The 22,209-nt window shown below is 39.3% G+C and overlaps 1 protein-coding gene across 1 annotated transcript in view; it reads left to right on the top strand.

Moving 5' to 3' along the window:
* Positions 1 to 1,485: 1,485 nt before the first annotated feature.
* Positions 1,486 to 22,209, top strand: part of LOC6557761 (dendritic arbor reduction protein 1) — a 31,553-nt gene continuing 10,829 nt past the window's right edge. Inside the window, exon 1 of the mRNA XM_001984341.2 lies at positions 1,486 to 1,563. Within this exon, the coding sequence (XP_001984377.2) occupies positions 1,501 to 1,563 (63 nt within the window). The 5' untranslated portion in view covers positions 1,486 to 1,500. The remainder of the gene's footprint in view (positions 1,564 to 22,209) is intronic.

The raw sequence follows: 22,209 nt of genomic DNA, 5'->3' as shown, positions 1-22,209 counted from the left end.
TTGAATACGTGTTAAACCCAAATGATTCGCTTTATATGCAGTCTTAACAACATCAATGAAGCTCAAAACTAAAATGGCGAATCTGAGCAAAACCATTCAATAGAAACAACTCTCTCTCTCTCTCTCTCTTTCCCTCTCTTATAAACCTCCAATAAGATCAGCTTGGCACACAGCTGTGCCCAGAGAGAGTGACTGATAATGCTGGAGTCGTATAAGAGTGCAACCTCATCGATAGACGAGAGAGAGAGAGAGAACAGAGTAGAGCAGGCAGGGAGAGCACACCTGGTTGCGACGCATACGTAGTATGAGCAAAAAGTGGTTAAAACAACAAACAACAAGCGTTAAGTCAGCTAAGCAAGCAAACCATAAAGTCACTGAGCAGCAGGCTGGCAGCGTTGAGCGGGCGGAGGAGAGCGGAGAGCAGAGAGGTAGAGGTGAGTCGGCTCGGCTCAGGCAACAGCAACAGCAAAGGCAAAGGCAAAGGTGTGCAGCAGACACAGCGGCAGAGCGGGGGAGAAGAGAGTCGCTGAGTCTGGTTAGCCAGCGGGCCAGGTATAAGTTTGTGGATGTGTATATGTGCGTGTGTGTGTTTGTGTGGCCCGCTAGCTGACTGGCGAGGTTCGTCTGCGCGAAACCTTCGCTCGTCCAATCAGTACGAACTCGGTTCCCGCCAGCGAAGAGACAACAAACAGCGACGAGCGCTCGAAACTCACGAAACTTTTGTCTCCAATATTTTCGAAATTCAAACTGCAGTCGCGTGTTGAGCTTTTCGAGTTGATCGAGTTTTTATCGTGTGCAATCGTGCGATCTTAGAGCAGCCACATTTTGTTCTATTGCACAAGTCGAGACAGCTCCCAACTATCTGTTATCAGTTCTGTCACAAAATGCGACGCTAAGAATAAAAAGAAAAACACAACAAAAGAAACGCGGAAGTTAAGAAAAGCCGCCGGCGTTTTTTGGTTGCTCAATTTGGGCAAAGGATGTGTTCCGAAATCCGTGAAATCTGAAACAGCAGCCGAATGATTCTTAATTGTTGTTCCACTCTTAGTTGTGTGCGTGTGCGTGAGTGTGGGAGTGTGTGTGTGTGTTCACAATTTGCATACCCTCGCAAATGAATTGAATCAATTTGCAAATTTTCAAGAAATATATTGTAAAATTTACAAAAATCATTATTTACAAGGGCAGCAGCGATTCTCTGTTGCACCAAAAAAAATAAAGAAGAAAGAAAGAAAGAAAAAATAAGAAGAGTTCCCAGTGCCATGCAAATAAATTGAAATTGTTGTTAATTATTGTGCCTTGAACTTGTCGTGACTTGTGACCTAGAGAAAAAACCCAAAAAAAAAAAAAAAATAAATAAATATAATATTTTCAAAATAATCAAAACATAGAAATTAAATAAAGCATAACTGCTAAATAATAACAGCAAATATACAAAATAACAGCTAGCAAATAGTTTGCGGTTTTTCATCGTGTGGCATTGATGCAAAAAATTCTGCTTAAATGCATACGGATATTATAATTGGTGATCAATTTGCCGCCAACAACAACTATTGGGTGATGCAGGTGAGATAATTGATTTAAGGAATACAACAAATTAAATTTACATTACGAAATGAGTAACGCTTCAATTGCTTATCAGTGCCAGAATTCTTGTTAATTTCTGAAATTTCGATATTAAAATCATTTTGCTTTATTACTTCCCCCTTAGCATTAGCGTTGAGTCATTTTCCCAAATTGCTGGTTAACAAAAGTGCTCGTAAAAATAGATTCGCCGTTAAGCAATTACTATCCATAATCATGCCAAATGTGCTAATTAAATTCTCTTATTTTATGGCGTTTTTAATTCGTAGACATTAAAATGCTTCCGCTTCTCAAAGCAAAAAGTAAAACAAAAAAAAAACAAAAACAAAAAAATTAAAAAGAGGCAAATCTTTCTTTTTAACGTCTTTTCCCGGCTAATTTCGATTTCAACGTATGCAGCGATTTATAAATAAAAAGCGCACGCAGTAATCGTATTTAAACAAATTAACTTGATTATCGAGCGGATACATTTTGATGATAATAAACTGCAGACGGCAGAAGAAAGCAAAACTCCAAGTCAGAGACCACAATCAGGCAGATTAACACCTCTGGAGTTTCAGGTCTCCATACTCAGGTCTCAGGTGTCTCAGGTGTTCCGGCGTCCAGGTGTTTAGCTGTTCAGGTGTCTGGGCGATCATCAAAAGTGCATTTCACGAGTGTTTTCGTAAATATATATTTATACACTCGCATATTTGTCAAAGCGCCGTCGGCAAATCGATTTGTAAATCTTGTTATCACTTGCCACAGCCACAAGGCAAATTGAATGCGACATGCAACATTTTGAGCCGTTCTTAAACAAGTCGGTCAACTCTTTTGAACTCGGCGTTCGAGTTGAAGTCAAGAGTCGCACTTTCGACTCGCGTGCACTCCTCTATTCCCCCTTCCCAAAATAAGGAAATTGTAGCGTGTTTTCTTCTGGCTCTTGTCAACAAATTGTTTGTCCTCTGTTGCCCGACTGTTGCCCAGTTCCTGTTGTCGATGTTGCCTTGCTGCTGCCCCTGCTACCCCTGTGTTTGTCCATTGTTTAAATCGCGCTTACTTGCGAAGCTCTGAGTCAATATTTGTGCACAACACTTTGCCAATGCGCCAAGTGTTGTTGTCATTATTGTTGTTGGTGTTGTTGTTGCTGTTGTTGCTGTTGCTGCTTCTTGGTTCTTAGTTCTCTTGGGTGATGATTGTCATAGATGAGTAAATGAGTCGGTTTCACCACCGTCAACTGGGTGGCATTAAACTTTGGCATACTAATAAGATGAGGCTCTCGAGTAGCCCGGCATTGTGACTTGAACCGAGCAGTCAACGATTGGTTGACAAACGTTATACAAATATTAAACAAAACACCTTGATGATCAGTCCATGTATGTGTTGTATGATCTCATAATACGTGAACGTATGTGTTCTATTGCCAAAGAAAGTACATGTAATAAGCGCATAAATAACAATTCTCATAAATTATTTTAGATACTTGAGTGTATTGGAACTCATTAAATATCATTGATTAAATTAGACATTTTAGGGCTTTGAAAGTATTTTTCAAATAATCTATGCAGTTAGACATTCGTTCCATATTCAATTACTAGTTCATTACGTATCTGAAGTTTTATTCACATGTTTCTTTTACACGATCGAGGCATTGTCAATTAGCTTGCTAACAAGCCTACTACTAGTATTACCCATTGATAAGTTTTGCCTTACTAAACAAAGCCAACAGCAGACAAGAAAACAGCCTGCTCTAGAGCCCAACTCGGCAATTCTACTGAGTGGTAGATAAGAGGCTCAACTAGTCAGTCAGTCAGTCAGTCAGTCACTGAGGCCATTTCTCAGGAAACGGCATCGTAAAAGAGCTCACACTTTGTCGTTCCGTTCCATTCCATATCCACTTCCAGTCCCGTTTCCATACCCCGTTCTTCAGCAAGTGTTGCTGTTGTTGTTGTTGCTGGTGTTGATGTTGCTGTTGTTGTTGGTGTTGTTATTGTTGGTGTTCCGCTGTCACCATCAATAGCTGCACTAATTAGGCATGTGTTGTCAAATATTTACACACGGCCGCAAAAGTACAAAGCGATGTTGTCGCCTCTTCCATGGCTGATAGGAAAAGACGAATTGTGTGGGGCGCTTTTGGGGTGGTGTGAGGGGAGAAGTGGTATGAGGGGGGCGGGAGTGGGCTCTTCTTCCGTTTTCACTGATTTACGAAAAGGTAATTCCCACGACAGACTCGATTATGATGAAAACTTTCATATTTTTATGGCGTTTAACACATATAAATTGGTTTATGATTTCTTACATGGAATTAGCCAGCTAATAGATGTGGCTAAGGCTATGGATGTGGATTTGAGCATGGAGTATGGAGTATGGAGTATGGAGTATGGAGAACCATGACTTACGAGACTCCAACTGCATGAAAAATTGAGCTAATCAAGCACGTAGGCACCTGGCTTGGAGTCTTTGCTTGGGGTTTTTAGTCCGGCTTCGACTTTGTGGTTCTCTGGTGCTGTGGTGCACTGATTAATGACCCTGGCCATTGTGCTTCAATCACATACATCTGAACATATGCGCAAATAATTAAAAATAGATAAAAATCAGATTACTCATACGTCATGTTGACCGCGCATTAGATAGCGTTCCGTTTTGCCGAGGAGTGTGGCATGGGGCGTGGGGCATGGGGCGTGGCTGTCAACGACTACCCAACGATTTATGTAAATTGAACATAAAATGCAACAAAACTTTTTGCGATTCAGCTAAGCCAATTTGTCAATTCTCTAAATACGCGTTCGAATTTCGAGTTTTGAGTTCGAGTTTGGACTATACAATAATTGCTATCAATAAAACGTATTTGAACACACATACAAACTTTAAAAGGCGGCTGACTTCAAAGCGGCTAAACAAGAATTGCATTTTTGATGTCTTTGCAGCTACAATAACCAAAGCAGCTACATAGATACATCATTTGGGCCAATAAAATTGTAGCAAAAAAAAAAAAAATAATAAATAAAAACAGAAAAGACAAAGGCCATGCCAAAGTGCTCAGATAAGATAATTAAAATGTGAAATTGTTTTGGCAATCGAATACAGAGAGTATTCGTATTCGTTGTCGTAGTCGTAGTCGTATTCGCATTTATATTCGCTTTCAATTGGGATGCTTTGGGCCAAACACTTTCCATTTCAAATGTTGTGAAACGAGTTCAAGAGTGGGTCAAATCGCCTGACCAAATCCAAATGCCAATTACAAACGGCCCAAGCGATCAATGTTAAATAATAAGTAAAGTGGGCCAAAAACTATAACAACAACTATAAAAACAACAACTTATGTCCAACAGCAACAACAACAACAACAGTTGAGTATTAAAAAAGAAATCTCATTAAATCGCCGCAGCGCACAGTGGGAGATCTTAAATCGCGATCGCTTCAATTCTATGCAAATCTATAGACGATTTCCTCAACTAACCATAATGCCAAATTATATAGGGGTCTCTCCATTTTTCTTATTTTTTTTGGATTTTTTTTGGTTTTGGCAAATGAAAACGAAAACTGGCACAAAAATGCGCAATGCACAACAAATGGCACACGGCACAGTTGAAAATGTTGTACAAATCTTGAAAATCATTGGCCACATTTGATTGATATGCCGCATAGACAGGCTGGAGGTCAAGTTTGCTATTTGGCTCGTTTCTCAATTCTCGTCGGTATTTGGGCAGACGCAGAAATGGCAAACGAAAATCAATCACTCACAACTCACTGAATGCACAGCGGGCTGAAGGATGATGGCCAAAGAAGAGACAGAGATGGAGACGTGCCTGAGCCAAGAGTCTGTGGCAGTTCTTTGAAAATTCCTATAAAGTGGCGGATGTGCAATGCGGCACAGTGGTTGCAAGCCGCACAAACTTGAATTGTGTTCAGCTGAAAGCTGCTAAAGAATTTTAAAATCCATATACCTATTAGAATCTACTTGATAAATCACTCCATAAATGACCCCCAATGCGATTTTTGGAAGCCATCCGTTTGAGGTCATCCTAAAGTCGTTTTTTTTACCATACATACATACATTTGAATCGGAATTTCGAGCCAGAATCGTGTTTCCAACTTTGAATTTAGTATAGTATTCTGAAGGCCGACTAAAAAGGCCTTGTTTTTCAAAATCGAATAACCATGATTACCAAGCACATGTATTTGAAAATCGGAGTATTTTTGGTTTGAGGGAAGTTTGGAATAATTCCAAAGTCAATTTATGGGATATGAACGTTATAATGAATCTGTGATTTTTTAATATTTGTTAAGTTTCGACAAAGTTATGAGTGTGTACAGTTAGAACCCATGAAATTCCTAATCAACCCACCACTGTGCAGCTTTTATGGCACGTGTTAGCTGACTTTTTATTGCTTTGCTATCTGTCCCCATCTAATCCGCATTTTTGCAGCTCACAGTCCCTAAATTTTGAAGTTCCATAATTTTTGATGGATTGTTTTGTGTGCAAAAATAAAAAATAAAAACGAACCAAATTCGTAGAATTATTACGGAAACTAGTTTGCCAAAATGAAAGTCCCTCCGAGGTGCTAAAACAACGCAACATTAAATAACAATAACAACAATAAAAAATAATAATAATAATAATACCCATTCAAAGAGCGTTGTCAATTTTGGATATTTCATTTTCTTACTTTTGTTGAACTTCTATCTATTTTTTTGTTTTTGAGCTCAGCATTGAAGCGCGATTCGTTTCAAGTTTGATTGGATCAAAAGCTTTGACCAGCTGACAGACACGTTTTCAGTTTTCAACAAAAACCAAAAACAAAAAAAAAACCAAAAACAAAAATAAAACTAGCAATATCTGTGTATAAAGCTGAGACGACTGCTCGGATTCCATTTGATGGCGCATTAAGATCAATTATTTGATTATGAAATCAAATCTGCATGAAATCTTCAAATAGTTGACCAGCTTATGGCGACCCCATCATGTCAAAGGCGAGTGCTGTAAATTACCGACACTGTCGTAAATATAAAAAAAGCACAAATCTCGAAGGTGAGAAAAACCATAACAACGGCCGACATTTAGCGTTGATCATGGGCCGTTGATAAAGCCCTCAGCGTTCGTATTCACATCGCCGTCGGTCTCATAAAAGCCAATCCAATGTTTAAACAAATAAGCCAGCAATAAACTCAGGTTGCAAAATTAAATTAAAATTTAATTTAATAGCACCATTTAAGTTTATTTGCACAGCTTTCATTACAGCTTTATGCATTTTATTGTACAATTTTTTATAAATCTCGAGTGCAGTCATAAAAAATCCCAGTAACGCTTTGATTGAAAGTTATGAAGTGCAAATGTTCCGATTTAAATGTTTTATTTTTTTTTAAATAAGTAGCTGGACAACTTTAATGCTCTGACTTTTGAGAGAGTAATTTAAATTTTACTAATGCTTTGTGGCTTATTCTTAAACGTTTGATAACTGCATTCTCTGAGTTGGAACAGAGCATTGCTTACATAAAGATTAAGTTGTAATATAACTGAGCTTTCTTATATGCTAATTTAATATTCATTCACAAATGCCATAACATAACACATCTTGGTCTATTCAAAGACAAGACGAGACACAACACGCGTCGTCCATATTCACATTCATATTCACATTCACACTCATATCCACTCTCGCATTTACACTCACATTTACACTCACATGGACGGTGACACACATATGCTGTTTGTCGGCCTAAAATTACTTGAGTTTTATTATTTGCTTATTTAACTTTTATCACCAATTAATGAGCGTCTTTTGTAGTTGTTGCCATGAACGAAGCGATATTTGATCGATCATTTACGCTAATTGCCAGAGTATGCAAAAAAAAAAAAGAGAGATAATAATAAAGGAAAACATGTAAATAAAATAAAAATGAAAAGTAAACCTTCATCGGCTAAAGCGCCGGTTAACCGGGCTCAAAACGAAACGAAACGAAACCGCGCACACTGGGCCGAAATCTTTTTGCCAATTGACCCACTAATAGGCCTTGTCAATAAGAACGCTGGCCTGCCTCGAACATGTATGATTTGGCTTTCAGACTTGGTTTTCAAACTTGGCTGAGTGCCTTAACTCATTCTGTTGGACGTTGAACTTCCCCAGAATTCCCCGCACTCTCTGCCTCCCTCACGGCGAGGTTTTGAATTTTATTTCCTGTTGCTTGTATTACACACAAATTAATTGCCCGCAAATCCTGTACCCCTTCCTCCTTCCTACTCCTTCCACTTTCCTCCGTCCCGCTGACCACCGTTTGTTGTCGCATTATTCAACAGTTTTCACTTTAAATTTTATTGATCAGCGTTGCGCATTCGCGAGTTCTCCGCAACTGCAACGTGTTGCGCATGCGTGGCCCTCTAATACCTCCCACCCCCTTCCCCTTCCCCATGCCCCTCACCTTTTCCTTTCCCTTCTTCTTTACCCCCTTTGCTCGTCAAGCTTCACTGCATCGCTGCCCTTTCGCTTATGCGCTTGATCGGAAATTGGTTTTATGCCTAGCTTCCAGAATGCCCTGAATACTTTTATACTCTGCTCACATTTCCTGTCTGTCTATCCGTCCGTCTATCCGTCCGTCCGTCTGTCTGCATTGTCACCCCCGCTCATAGGCATTGGGAATTGGCATTTAATAGCTTCAGTGGACACCCTAAAAAATAGTGTGTGTGTTTTGCGTTATGATTGCTCAGCGTGAAATTGTGAGAACATTTCGAACATTTCTTTGCCATCAAAAATATGTTTTTATATATTTGTATGCCTTCTGTTTGTCTTTGAGCTGCAAGTGATATTCAATATCTATACTGAGACTGCAATGCAATAGCTGTGCGAAGATTTTTATGCAAATCAAATTGGGGTTAAGAATCAAAAAAATAAAATAAATAAATTATAGAACAAAACAAGGATTATTTTAGTATGCATTAAAGCAAGATAAATGAGTGTAAAATGACCGATTTAATAGATTTATCTTTGCACTCTGCAAGATTTTTCCTGTAGCTATAAACAAATCTGATTAATGTGAATTCCAGTTACATTTTAAATACTTTATGGTTTTCTACATGAGATAAAGTCATTATACGACTTATTGCGTATGCGATCACATTAATAATCAGCAACAATTGCCGCTGCCATGAGCACAATTAAGACAACAGACATTTCCAGTTGATTTCCACTCAAAATAGCCATTAGGAAAACTAAAGCAGCTTTCGGTTGAAACTCAATTAAATAGCTATCGTTGGCATAGCATAGTAAATCTAATGATAAATAACAACAAAACGTTTAAAATCAGCCAATAATGACAATACATATGTGTATATTATATATGTATTTATATAGGCAGACAACAACAGCAACAACAACATCAATAAATACTCAATAACAACAGTCAAATGTATGTAAACTAAAAAAATAGTTAACAAAAAAAAAATGTCGCAAATTGCGGTCATTCGTCATGCGCACATGAGCAGAACGGCAGAAGCTGGGGCAGTGGCAGGGGCAGGGGCAGAGAGAGAGAGAGAGAGAGAGGGAGTGAAAGAGACAGAGAGGCAGAGAGTAGACTCAGCAATAGCAGCAACAGCAACAAATTGTCAGCAAATGGCGTCTTGGCAATTGAGGGCGATTTTTTATGTGGATGTTAATGTGGAGAGAGCGCGCGGAGAGTGCTCGGACTATGTAAGAGTAGCAAAAAGCAACATCAAATAAATGTACATAAATGTACAGCAGCAACAATAATAAAGAGAGAGAGAGAGAGAGAGAGGGAGAGAGAGAGAGTAACAGCAGCTCTTTTATTGCTATGCTTTTGTTTTTGTTGTTGTTGCTGTCGAGGGGCTGATGAGGCAGAAAATAAACAAACAAAATAATAAAGCTACAGCTACTTTTGTCTTTTTTACTCCACACACATACACACTCACACACATACACGCACACGCATAAACCCATGTATGTATGTGTGTGTGTGCATATATTTGTATGTCTGTGGTTTTCTAACACTGAAATGTGTTTTGATTTGCTGCGCTTGCAAAAAGCTTTGCTGCTGCCCGCTGGTTGGGCGACAATTGTGTTTGAGGGGGGGTTGAGCTGACGGAAGTAAGTATGGGGAGAGGGTGGGCGTGGGTGGCTGGTAATATGGCGTCGCTGCGACGGCAACTGCTTAATGGTGCTTAACTGCGCTCAGCTGAACGGCCAGCGCTGCGTGAAGTGCGCATGTCACAGCCACAATGAGAGTGACAGAGAGAGAGAGTGAGTGAGAGAGAGATAGCGAAATAGATAAAAATACACACACACATTTGTATATACACAATTGAGTACTTGTGTGTGTAAGTGGGGGACACTGTACATAGGAAGACAATTACACTTAGCTGAACTACAGTTTTGAGAATGAGCACAAAAAAAAAAACTTGGATTCATTTCAATTGTGATGCGCCATGTTCGCAGTTGCGTGAGTGTGCGAGTGTGTGTCTGTGTGTGAAATATCAAGTAGAACTCTACAATATGTTGGATAACTTTTACGTTTCGGAATGTCAAAAGTAGCTTAAGGATTATGTTTAAGAAAAATAGAATGTTGACATAAAAAAAGCTCAAAAAAAGTTAGTTAAGCGAAGAAAACTTTTCAATATGGTATTCCATTTAATTGTGTGTAGCTTACAAAACTTTGCTTAATATTATAATAATCCCCCATAATAAAAGAAAATCTTCAAAAATAGAGCAGAAATTCCATTCCACATCTAAAACTATCTGGCATTATTTATAATTATTTTCATGCTTTAAGCAGTCGCTACTAAAAGTAGCTGATCTTTTCTGTTCTTTCATTTTCACTGCTCACTGGTTTAAAGGCAACGAAAAAAAGAACCAACTAACAACTTGCACGTATATCAATTTCATTTAACAATTTGTTTGTCATTAGTTGAGTCTGTGAGGCATGGCCGTGAACACAATGTTGGGCATTGTTTGATCATTTGGACGTATCGGAGCCACCGTTGTTATTATGCCCATTAACGCTATTATTATGAAAATTTTCAGCATCATTGATTTTTGTTACTGATTTTCTAATTTAAGCAAATTATTCCTTATATATGCACACACATGCGGCGTATTCCGATTATTCTTCCCATTCTCGTTGATTTATTGAGTTTCTAATCCATATCTATGGGCATTCTATATTTCTGATTTGTTTTACATGTCGTAGTTTGAACTGTTAACTGGTCGTTTCGATGTCTCCCCGAGGCCTGAATGAAATGCGCTCAGCTTCCTCAATGAATCCGGACATTAGCATAATCTTTAGACATCCCCACATGCACATATTGTGAAGAGAGCTCTTTGGCCATCGACAGATGGAATAGGAAAAGCAGAAACCTGTTCACATTCACAGCCAAATATCTTGTCGTACACACGTTATTTCTTTAGGGGAAGGGAGGGGAGGGATAGAGGACTTGGTGCTGTTGTGGTTATTTGTTAGCTGGTGTCAAAGCTGTCACATATATCACGGCAGAGTTCCGGGGGTCAGTCATTGCAGTGGCCCACACGCATCTGTCTCTGTCTATCCAATTGCAATTGAATGGGTTTGCACACCAAATACATGAATTACCTGCACCCCGCACACCCTCTCTCTCTCGAGTTGTTGTTGTTAGTTGTAAGGTAATTGCTGTGCTGTCCCCTGGAGCCATCATGCCGCATTTGTCCACCGAGAGCTATGATTTTAACACAACACAACCAACACACACAGTTTTTATAAGCGAGACTTTTGCCAGTCGTGATTGCAATTGGCAGCCAATCGAGGAGGATGGCAGGGGTGCGTGGAAGTGGCCAGGGTGTACAGAGGGGTGGGGGGGTGGCGTTGAGCACGCCAAATCGATGCCAGACATATGTTGGCCTTATAATTTATGTCGCGACTAGATGTGATTTTAATTTTTTTTGTTGTTTATTAATTGCTTCAACCGATCGATGAATGTTTGCCCGCAGGCTGTCCTGTGCTTCCATCTCTCTCACTCTATATCCCTCTCCCTGTCTATCTCTGTCGATCATTTTGTTTATTTTATGTGTGTGTAATTCAGTTAATTGCATAGAATTAAAATGCTCAAGGTTGTGACAAGCCACTAATTTATATGTCACTGGCTCTGCCAAAATTAAATGCATTTAGCACGTTACTTGACAAACAAACAAACAAACTGCAAACGAATAGCATTCATGCAACTAAACACTCGCCAAATTATTCACTTTGCTTAATAATTAAACTCATTCGAGTGGCTCATTTAAATAAATCATCAGACTGAATGCGCAACTCGAAATTATTTAACTGTCTATATACATACGAGTCTAGCTATCTGCTTAATATTGGGTAATTAACTAATTTAGTTAAATGAGCCATAAACAGTTGGGGCGCGAGAGCTAAAGATAGTGTGCCATAAAGAATGGGATTAGAAGCTGTTAAAACAATTTGTTTGAGCAAATTATGATGGTAAACAAGTTTCAGAAGTTAATCTCTGAATTTAATTGAATTTACATTCGTTTAATAAATATATACACAACAAACTTTTGCCATGATGCAAATTTCTCAGGTGTTCATTTTTAATAATGTCAAGCATTGAACATTTTATCAAACTAATTAAAGGCTAAAAGCGTTTTAATTGGACAGTCGATAGACTTTTGAATAGTCCCGCTGAACAGTAGCTCAAAATGCAACAACAACATGCAACTGCAACGGCGAGCTACAACTTGCAACTTGCAACTTGAAACTTGAGAAACTTGGCACGTCTCTGTCATCTGGAGGAGCTTGGCATTTCAGCTGGCTGCCACACAATCTGCATATGAATAAAAAGCTGTGCGAGTCTGCGGCATGCCACCTGATACACGCCACATGCCTAGTGATATTTAGCGTAGCTAAGCGCACCCGTTAACTAAAAGACACCAAACAGATAGATGCCAAAAGATTTTGACAGTCCAACTATCGATTTATGCCGCAAGTCGTGTATCGTTAGCAAAGAGTCGAGGAATCGAGTTGTGAATCGACTAGTTGCTCCAGCAGTATCGAGTAGTTGTTGTCGCCTGACAGCTGCTCAGGGCTCAAAATGGAGGCTAATTGAATTGTCGATAAGCCAACAGTTTTGACATGTGGACAGGCACTGATAGCCTGCCCCAATGCGACTGACGCAGCCAGCTGCTGCTAACCCAAAAAAACAAAAAAAAAAAAAACAAAATGCCGCTGGGCGCGACGAAGAAGTTACTGATTGGCCCACATTGCGTATACGCCGCGTTGACTCATTGCCTGCCTCAGTGACTCTCTCGCTGATATTCTATGCCGCAACGAAAACAAATGCCGCACAATTTTGACCCAGTTAGGAGTACATACATAAAATCCATGACTCACAGTGCCTCCACGTTTGGATGTCCCAGCTGTGCACCATTCTTGTTGCAGCCGCTTGTTGCTTTTGTTATTATTGTTGTTGTTGTTGTTGTTCTTGCGACTCCTTTGAAGCTTGTGCGAAATTTATGCGCACAATATGCGAAATTTATTGTAATGACAATCGCTTAGCGCATAATTCGTGGCTGCAACGAGTTCAACTCAGACAACAGACGCAAAACAAACAATACACACACAATCAGCTACACACATAGCTCGGGCCGGAAGCGAATCATCATTTGCTTATTGTTTTGGTTGGTGATGTTGCTGCTGCAGCTGGTCCAATTGACGCCCACCTGTGTTGGGCAGAAGATGCCCGTCACTGACGTCAGTGGGCTGGCAAAGATTCCACCCAGGCAAACGCGCCCACTCAACCGGTTCTTAGTGCATCAGCGCAACGAATCGAAAGTGAACCGGTTCTGGGCTGAACCACTCTACAGAAGTGCAGATAAGAGTTATAAAATTAAACTGCGGAAGTTTCTCTTATAAGATGACAACGGTTTTTTTTGTAAGGAATCATTTTGGAAAAACCCAATCGAAATTATATATAGGACTTCAATTTGGTGTACTCGTTCAAAGTGTTACGATTCCAGTATAGACGCGTATTTGCTGTGTAACCTTTTCTAAATATAGATAAATGAACCATATTATTCAACTTTTTTCCACGTCTTCCCCTCATCACTCTTCAATCCAGGCTTTACTGCATGCCTTGCCCCATGCAGGTGTTGGTAGTGCTGCTGCTTCCTCTGCCTGCGTCGACGTTGACGTCAAGTGCAGCCTCCGTTGTTGCTTTCATTTTCATTGAACAATGTGCATCATTAACGCAAAATTTCAGTTGTTGTTGCTTTCAGCTTTTCAGCTCGTTAACAAAGCGCAAATATTTTAGGATTACATTTTTTTTTTTATTATTTATTTTTCGCTGCTTTTATTTTTATAACAAATACACAAATTTGTGCCTCTTTATTTTGCATCTTAATGAAGTACGATTCAGATTCACTTAGCAAAAAGTAAATAAAAAAAACACCAGGCACATTTTGTGCAAATGTATATTAAGCGAGATATATATTTATGTTTTATTTTTTTTTTTTTGTTGTTAAATGAGGAAGTCAAATATTCAACAAGTGCTCTCCCACCCGCGCCCGCCAACATCTGCCCTCCTATTCCATTTATGGCGCTCACGAGTCGCTGTTGCAGGTCTCTTAGTATTTATTTCATTTTATTTGATTTGGACTTGGTTTTTGTTTGTATTTTTGTTGTTGCTGTTGTTTTGCTTTTGGGCTGGTCTTTAATTTGACCATTTTGGGACTGCCTTGGTTTGCTTTTGGCTCCTGCTTTGATTAACGCATTTTTCACAGTTTTACTTTTTTCTACATTGCTATTGTCTTAGGCAATTGTTGTTGTTACCATTGTTGGCTTTTTGGCTGCTGCCGTTGCCAATTGATTTATGCCGTCGCTGGGGGATTTTAATGACACTTTGAGAGTGGCAACACATTTGCGGCTAATACGCTTAGTGGCATAATGAATGGCGCTTGAAAAGTTCCACTGAATGTGGCAAAACAAACAGTTAACATGGTCGTACTTATATGGCTAAATATAACAGCAAATAAATTATCTTCTAGACGAGCCTGAATAGTCAAGAAATTCGCACTTAAGTCTAGAATATTTTAAATACAAGTGATATAACTTGTCGATATATTGGCATATATATGTATATATATAAATGGATAATGGACGAAGTTTCTTAAAAGTATAGAATCACTATTTTTCTATCCATCAAAATAATTATTTAGGCTCCCTTTATTCAATCCTCTGTTTAACATAAAACTAATCATTTCTAAAGATAGTATATATGAAATGCATGTTTGTCAGGCTTAATAAATTTTAGAAGTGATATGAATATATATAAAGTCAATTACAGTCTACAGTCAAGAGTGTCTGAAATTTGTTGCGTTTCCCTTGCTGCTGTTAATGGGTGTTTAGTTAACCCTAAACGAGAACTGACTGACATTCTGTTTGACTCTTAAAGAGCCGCACGCGTCGAAGACAGCACACGCCAACGCCAACGCCGACGTCGCAGCCGCTGTTGCCGTCGCAGTCGCTGCCTCAGTCGACGGAACAAAAGGTGTTAAAATGCCGGTCGGAAAGGGCGCGACGAAAGGACAAGCGCGAAGGGCAGACAAGAAACAAAAAGCAACAGAAAAAAATAGTTGGTTAATAACCCGAACGCTAATGAAAGAGACACTGACAGGGGGCAACAGCAGCAGCAACCACAGGGAATGACGTCAGAGTTGGGCACGTGAACAACATAAAGGTTAAGCCTGAGCTTCGGGGCTTGGGTTTAAGGACGAGGACGTTCATGACGGGGGCGGCGACACCGCCGACTAATTTATGAGTCTGAGGCGCCTTTTCCGCCATTTGATGAATTGGTGGCATATGGAAACGTGGCACAAAACATATTTTTGCAGCTGCCTGCCAACGATTACCAATCACTACTGATGATGATGATGATGGTCAGCACCTTTACATGGATTTTTTTCTCTTTTTTTAATGGGTCTGCGAGAAAGCGGGAGATAAACGCTTCATGCTTTTCTTTTAACACCTCTGCGAGAGATTTGTGCGTGCGATTTGTTTTCTGTTGTCTGTTCCTATTTCTGTTTGCGCCGCCACTTAGCGCCTCCTTAAAAAAATCAACCTAACGCTGATCTCTCGCTGCTGATTAGGGGCAAAGAGAGAGATGGGGCCACACAACCAGAGGAAGAAGGTCTACTAGGCCGGTTGGGGCATTTAATTATGTAAACTTAGAGACACGAAAGCGAGCAGCCAAGCAACCAAAAAGGGCCATTTATGTCAAATTGACACCTTGGCTGTTGGCTGGGGAAAATGGGAATGCGTTTGCCTTTTGCTGCACATTAAATATTTATGAGCGTGCGCCGTGTGCCTAATTGATGAGTTAAGTTTGCCGAGCTCAGGTGTTATAGCGTGAGCTGGGGATCGTTGCAAGTTCTACGGCAACTTGGCGTGCTACAAATTGTTGTGCATTGAATGGATGTCGTTGTTGTTGCAGTTGTTCTTTCGGTTTTGATGTTGGTGTTGCAGGTGCCAAAGGCGCATCCAGCTGTGCCGACAAATGAGGCTGGCGACAAGCGCAAATAAACCAAAATCAACTCAATGCCGCAGCATTTTCAAGCCTTCCCCTCAAGTCTCTCCCCATCCCAGTACATATAAGCCCACTTCTTTGCTCTGCTCGCGTGTAAATGATTCTCGCCCAACATGTCGAATTCTCTGCCTGTCTGTTTGTTTGACTGCATGCTTGCTGGCTTGTTTTTATTGTTGCAACATGCACCGCTGTGCTGCAGTTGCAGTTGCATAGATGCAACAGGTAGCTGCCTGGCCTGTCAATACCTACACGCCTGCTTGAAAAAAATACTAACTGCAATAGAGTCAGCAGCACGTTGAGCTGCATGTGGCAAGCAGCTAGTGGCAAGTGGCAACTGGGAACATGCCAGCAGAAGCAACGTGAACTGAAAGTGTTTGAGCATGTGAGTGATAGACCCACTGGCTACCCTAATACAATGCTACCAGAGATAAGATCTACAGCAAACACGAAACTATTTTATGATCAAACTGAATGTAGAAACTTCACAACTTTGGCATTTATATTTGTATTGAAGCAAAGTAATGTAACTTATTAAACACATAAGCAAAGTTATAATAGATTAATATTTATCGGAATACCTTTAAAGTAGTATATTTATAGTTTGAATAAAACAGCATTCCAAAATAAATAATCTTTAGAAAGCAAGAATGTTGAAGATAATATTTTGACCTTATTCTCTAAACATATTTGAGCATGTTTAACATGTGCTTTTGTCTTGAATAATTTCAAAAAATTCAGATGCTCTCATTTGACTAAAATATTCTAAGCTTCTATCCAATTATAGAGCATTTTACATTCAGCTTTTAAGATAAAATCACACACACTCGCACACATATAAACTGCGCCCAGGCCTAACCATATTGCCACAAAAAAAAAATGGAACCAAAACCAACTACCCCCGACTCCACTCTCCACTCTGCACCAGCTGGTCACATGCAAAGTGGGCATGTAATCTCTCTTAGGCACAAATGGACACAAAATTCAATTCCAAGAAAATTGACTGCAAATCCGCAAGTTTACCTCGTTTTTTGCCCGGTTGACATTTTAAATGCTGGACCCGAGCAAGGGTTGCGGGCCAACACACGGGCGGGGAGGGGTTGGTGGAGCGAATGTAGTATGTCCAGCAACAATGTATATGTAGATGTATGTGTATAGTGAAAACGAAACGATGCCAGACGCATGTTCAGCATGCGCTGCACTTGTCCCGGCTTCATTCAGACTCCAGTTTGAGCATCAGTCGAAGTCTATGGCCAACTACTGTTCCAAATTTGATTTGCTATGCTGATTTGGGCAGCACTGGAGCCACTGCTCCGCTCGGCTTAGCTCGACTCTGACTGTGGCTGTGGCCTGAAAACAGCCAGCTTGAGTCCCTGGGGCGTATGCAAAAGAAGAAAATGCGGAAAACATATTTGGCATAGTTTTCAGCTTGCCTTCCTTTACTTTTATATGCTTTTTTGACTGCCTGAAAATGTGTAAGTGGTTTTTTTTTTCGTCTTTTGTCAACTGTGTGGTCAGAGTTGCTGTTCTTGTTGTTGTTGGGCTGCTGCTTGATGCTAGTTGAAGTTGTGGCTAACTTGTTGTCGGAGATTTACGAGCGCTTGGCCCAATAAAATGATTGCCAGCGATTTTTTATGCAAATTGTTTCTTCGCTGCTGCTGTGGTTGTAGTTATGAGTCATGCGCATATTTTCCTTTTAATTTTAAGCTCAACTGTTTTTTACGAGCATCTACGCAAGCAGCATCCCAGCTATTTGTTGTCGTTGTTTTATGACCTGTGCTTATAGCATTTTGTTATGTGGTTGAGTTGAGCAAAGTTAACTGCTGTATCTGTTGTTGAGGGGGTCAGCAAATTGAAGTTGATGTTTATAGGAAAGAGTGTCTAAGCTTTTGGATATTTGCCTGGCTGTTCAAACAAAAGACTGAGGCAATGAACTGTTTCTCACACACACACACACACGCACGCACACATCTGTTACTAGATAGCTTGTTAGCTGTCAAATATTTCCTATCCCTCAATCGAGACTTTCACTAAACATCTCAATATAAAAGTGCTCAAATACATTAACAGTCATTTCATTTAACAAATTTTAGGAAATATGTTTTTTTGCACCTTTCGTGCCGCAATTACCGACTGCGGGGCGCCTCAGGGCCGCCACCAGAAACAGCCAAACAAGAAGCCACATTCAGCGGATTATTAAACGATTATCCACCACAAAAGCCAAAAAGAAATGTAGTTATTACTGATTGCTTGCCCGCCCCCGTTCCCGTCAATTTATCCTTGACTTCTGATTTTGATTTTGGTTTTTGGGCGCATGGCATTGAATGATTCTCGGCCGCTGCTCTTATCTCTCAAATATATCACTCCTTTGGCGAGTTGCCTTATCAGTGAAATGAGCAAAATTGCTGGGTATGGCTTGTCTATAAATGGCTATTGTTTGTATTTTCACAAATGACCAAGTTATGTTCAGATATGAGGCACGTGCCGCGATCGAGAGCGTAGGGGCTTCCCCACCTTTGAAGTCAGCTATACAAAAATAGACCTAAAAATTAAGAGTCGATGTCGGTTTGTTTCAAAGTGAGCAGAGTTCGAATATTGTTGACTATATAGCTTCCATTTGTCATGCCCGATGTGGAATGCATATTGCGGCTCTTTGGCGAATTCGCTTTGCTGATTTCTCATAGACATTTTGTTGACTTTAATGTGAGTTGACAGCTGTGGATGACTTGTGGCTGCCTCATTACTTGCAACAACTCAAAGCAGCAGTGGCAGCAGCAGGTTGCATGCTACATGCTGCATGTTGGTTTGGCATTTCACGAAACGTGAGCGTCAGTTGATGTTGTTGTTGTAATCGTTTCCAGCCTGTCATAAAAAACATAGAAATAAAGTTGTTAACTACTATTGTTAAGCGCAATAGGACGGCGCAAAAAACATTGTCAATATTAATGCTCGGGCAATAACAACAACAACAACAACAACAAGAACAACAACCACAGCAACAGCAACAAAAACAACAGCAACAGCAACGCAAGAATATTTATATGAAGAAGAAGAAGAGGAACAACAAGCAGCAGAGCATAAAAAATAATGACAAACATAAATATCGACTTTACGATTGCAACGTGACTTCATTTAAAATCGAACAAAATATGCAAAATAATACCTAAGGCAACAGCAACAATATACACACACACCCGTACAGCAACGGGCGCACATTTAGAGCCACACGTGCGTGGTCAAGAACCTCAAACCAAATGTGGCACTTGGCTGAGAAATGCAGGAACATAAAAAGACCAAAAAATTATTGGAAATGAGAAACAAACACAATAAAAATAATGACGATAAAAATTAATAAATTTAATGTACCATTATTATTGTTGTTGTTGTTGTTGTTATTGTTGTTGTTGTTGCTGTTTTGTAGCTATTACTTTGTCGCCCCGCAATCCCCTCAGATAACAGTGGCTGTCGCTTTGCATTTTAAAGAGCTTCTCTCCTTTTTGGCAGTCATTTCTTTTCAATTTGTTTAAAACGCGCGGCTCTATTAACAGCCATCAATATGCCAAAAAATAACAAAATTCATAAAAAAAGATGTCAAATTGCCAAATGTTTTTTTTCTTTTTTCATTAATAATTTTTACTTCATTTTTGCTGGTATAATAGACAATAGACAACAACTGCGCTCCAACGATATTGAGCCATAAAATTGACCATTTTCAAATTTGGATTTCGAATTTTGACAGCTGGGCATAAAGTTGCTCATAAATGTCAGACTTGGCTAGCTGACGATGCGCGATGCGAGAGAGACTTAACCAAACAAACCAAAGCAATAACCCATAAAAACCCGGAGTGATCTGAGAAAAATAACAATGGCAAAGGTATCAAAACTGCGGGATATAATAAATTAATCGACTAGATTCTTTACATCGTGAATACTGAATACATAACTGAAATGGACGCCCACACTCAATAGAAATTGATAAATAAAAAATAAACTTGTACTATTTATAGGGCAAATAAAAGTTAAGTGTACCTATAAATAACTTTTCATATATAATGTACACACTGCAAAGTTTCTAGTAAGAATTACAAACAGAAATTACTTGAAGAATTTACAAAAAATAGCAATTAAATAATAACTCATGAATATTTTTATTGCAGAGTGAATAATTCTTTGCGATGGCAAATAGGCCAAATCAATATCAATAAAACATTAGCTTAGAAAAAAATATCGAAGAATTAAACGATAGACAAGCTATATTCCTCGCTTCCTCAGATAGCTCAGATAGCAATTTATGCAAATGGCTTTTGTTGTCGTTGCCATTGTTGTAGGTAATACCCATTTATCGGCGATTGCTAACAACGGCATTTTAATGCTTGAACAATATTGTATAAAATATACAACAACAAAAAATTGAAAAATAACTTTGCGTACGCGCGTATTAAAAAGAATAAAAAAAGTATATAATAAAATTGTACCTGCACATAATTTCACTATGGTCACAAAAAGAACTTGCTAAGGCGAAAGCCCAAAAGAACAGGTTCATAATTGAAATTCATGTTATTTGTTATTGTTGCTGCTGTTGTTGTTGTTGCTGTTGCTGTTGCTGTTTGTCAATGTGTCAGTCTCTGGCCGTGGCAGGCAGCTTGAGGTACTCGCATCAAGTTGCTCGGAACGCAAGTTACCGTTGTGCAGCAGGTCCAAGTTGCTTGTGGCTGTCTCCAAAGTCCAAGTCGAAGCGAACTAATGCCACTGGGCGACCACTTAAAGATTCCGCGACGCTTCGAGGCGACACGTTACGCATTTTTATGAGGTCATTTGCGTGTGAAGCGCACTAAATGCGGCCCAAGTGGCCCATGAGGCAGGTGCTGCTTGCTGACCAGGCTGGAAAATCGAATCCAATTCGATTCGTGGAAATGCGCTAGGAAAAGCCAAATATTGCTCATGCTCGTGTGCCAGAGGCATAATACACAAAAATTATCACACGACACGTTGACCTCAGAGGTGAGCAAACATTTTTCAAGTACCGTTCCAAATACTATCGCTTGTACTTGCTGTTTTATGTGTCGGCATTCAAAAATAAAAATAAAAATATAAAAAAAAAATCAGAAAAAAAAGAAAACAAATTCACACAAAAAACCGCAGCCAATAAAATGAAAAATGCTGGCAAAAATATTGCGGCAAAATAATTTGCCACGCTCGTAAATTTTCAACTCATAAAATTAAACGAACAACGTTGGTGGGTTTCAAATGCGAGTTTGTGTGTGGCTGTGTGTGTGAGTGTGTGTGTGTGAGTGTGTGAGTCAGTGTTGAGCATTTCTCGAATTGAGTCAGATATGTTTTTGGCTTTTTGGTTTTAGTGGTCTTTGGCAATGGCGGCCCTGATCGACACTCTATACTCTTTGATATATTGCTATTGCTACGCAGGCATCATTTGCATGTGAAAAGCCAAGGAAAAAAAGTTTCTCTAATTTGCCAAATGATTATTATGTATGCCTAAACAACGTTAAGTGTTGTCATAAATTAGCTAGTAGACAATTTTTGTTTTCGTTTGTCGTTTGTCGCCGGGTCTGGGTCCTATAAAATGCCCACCATAAATTCTTATAGCCAAAGACGACAATCCATTGAAACTATGGAGTTAATATGGTTTTAATCATTACTAAACACTAATCTGAGAAGTGACCAGAATGAAAACGCACATAAAGGGAAGAAAAATCAAAAACTCAGCCCAAGAAACTCAATCTACTTAATAAATCTGAAAGTTGTATGAAATATAATAAAATCATTGTGAAAAGTAAGTAAAAGTAAAGTGGCCATGTAATTCTGGCCACCTTACTTTCTATAAATCGTGCAACATTTTTAAATTATATTCATTGCATTACTTACAATCTACTTTTCAAAGAATTGAATATAAATTACACTTTGCTAATCATTATGATAAAATCTTACTATGAGCTTTGGTTTTATTAAAAATATATGTAATTGATCTAATTGGAATTTGACAGTTCCTTCGACTATTGGATAAAAACTGATCGACATGTATGTCAAATGAGTTTCCAGACTGAGTTCACTCTATATCGTGTATACAG

This window comes from Drosophila grimshawi, unplaced genomic scaffold, assembly GCF_018153295.1.
Source record: "Drosophila grimshawi isolate 15287-2541.00 unplaced genomic scaffold, ASM1815329v1 contig_44, whole genome shotgun sequence".
Lineage (NCBI taxonomy): Eukaryota > Metazoa > Arthropoda > Insecta > Diptera > Drosophilidae > Drosophila > Drosophila grimshawi.
The sequence above is the reverse complement of the archived record's forward strand: the minus strand, read 5'-3'. Positions and strand labels throughout refer to the sequence as shown.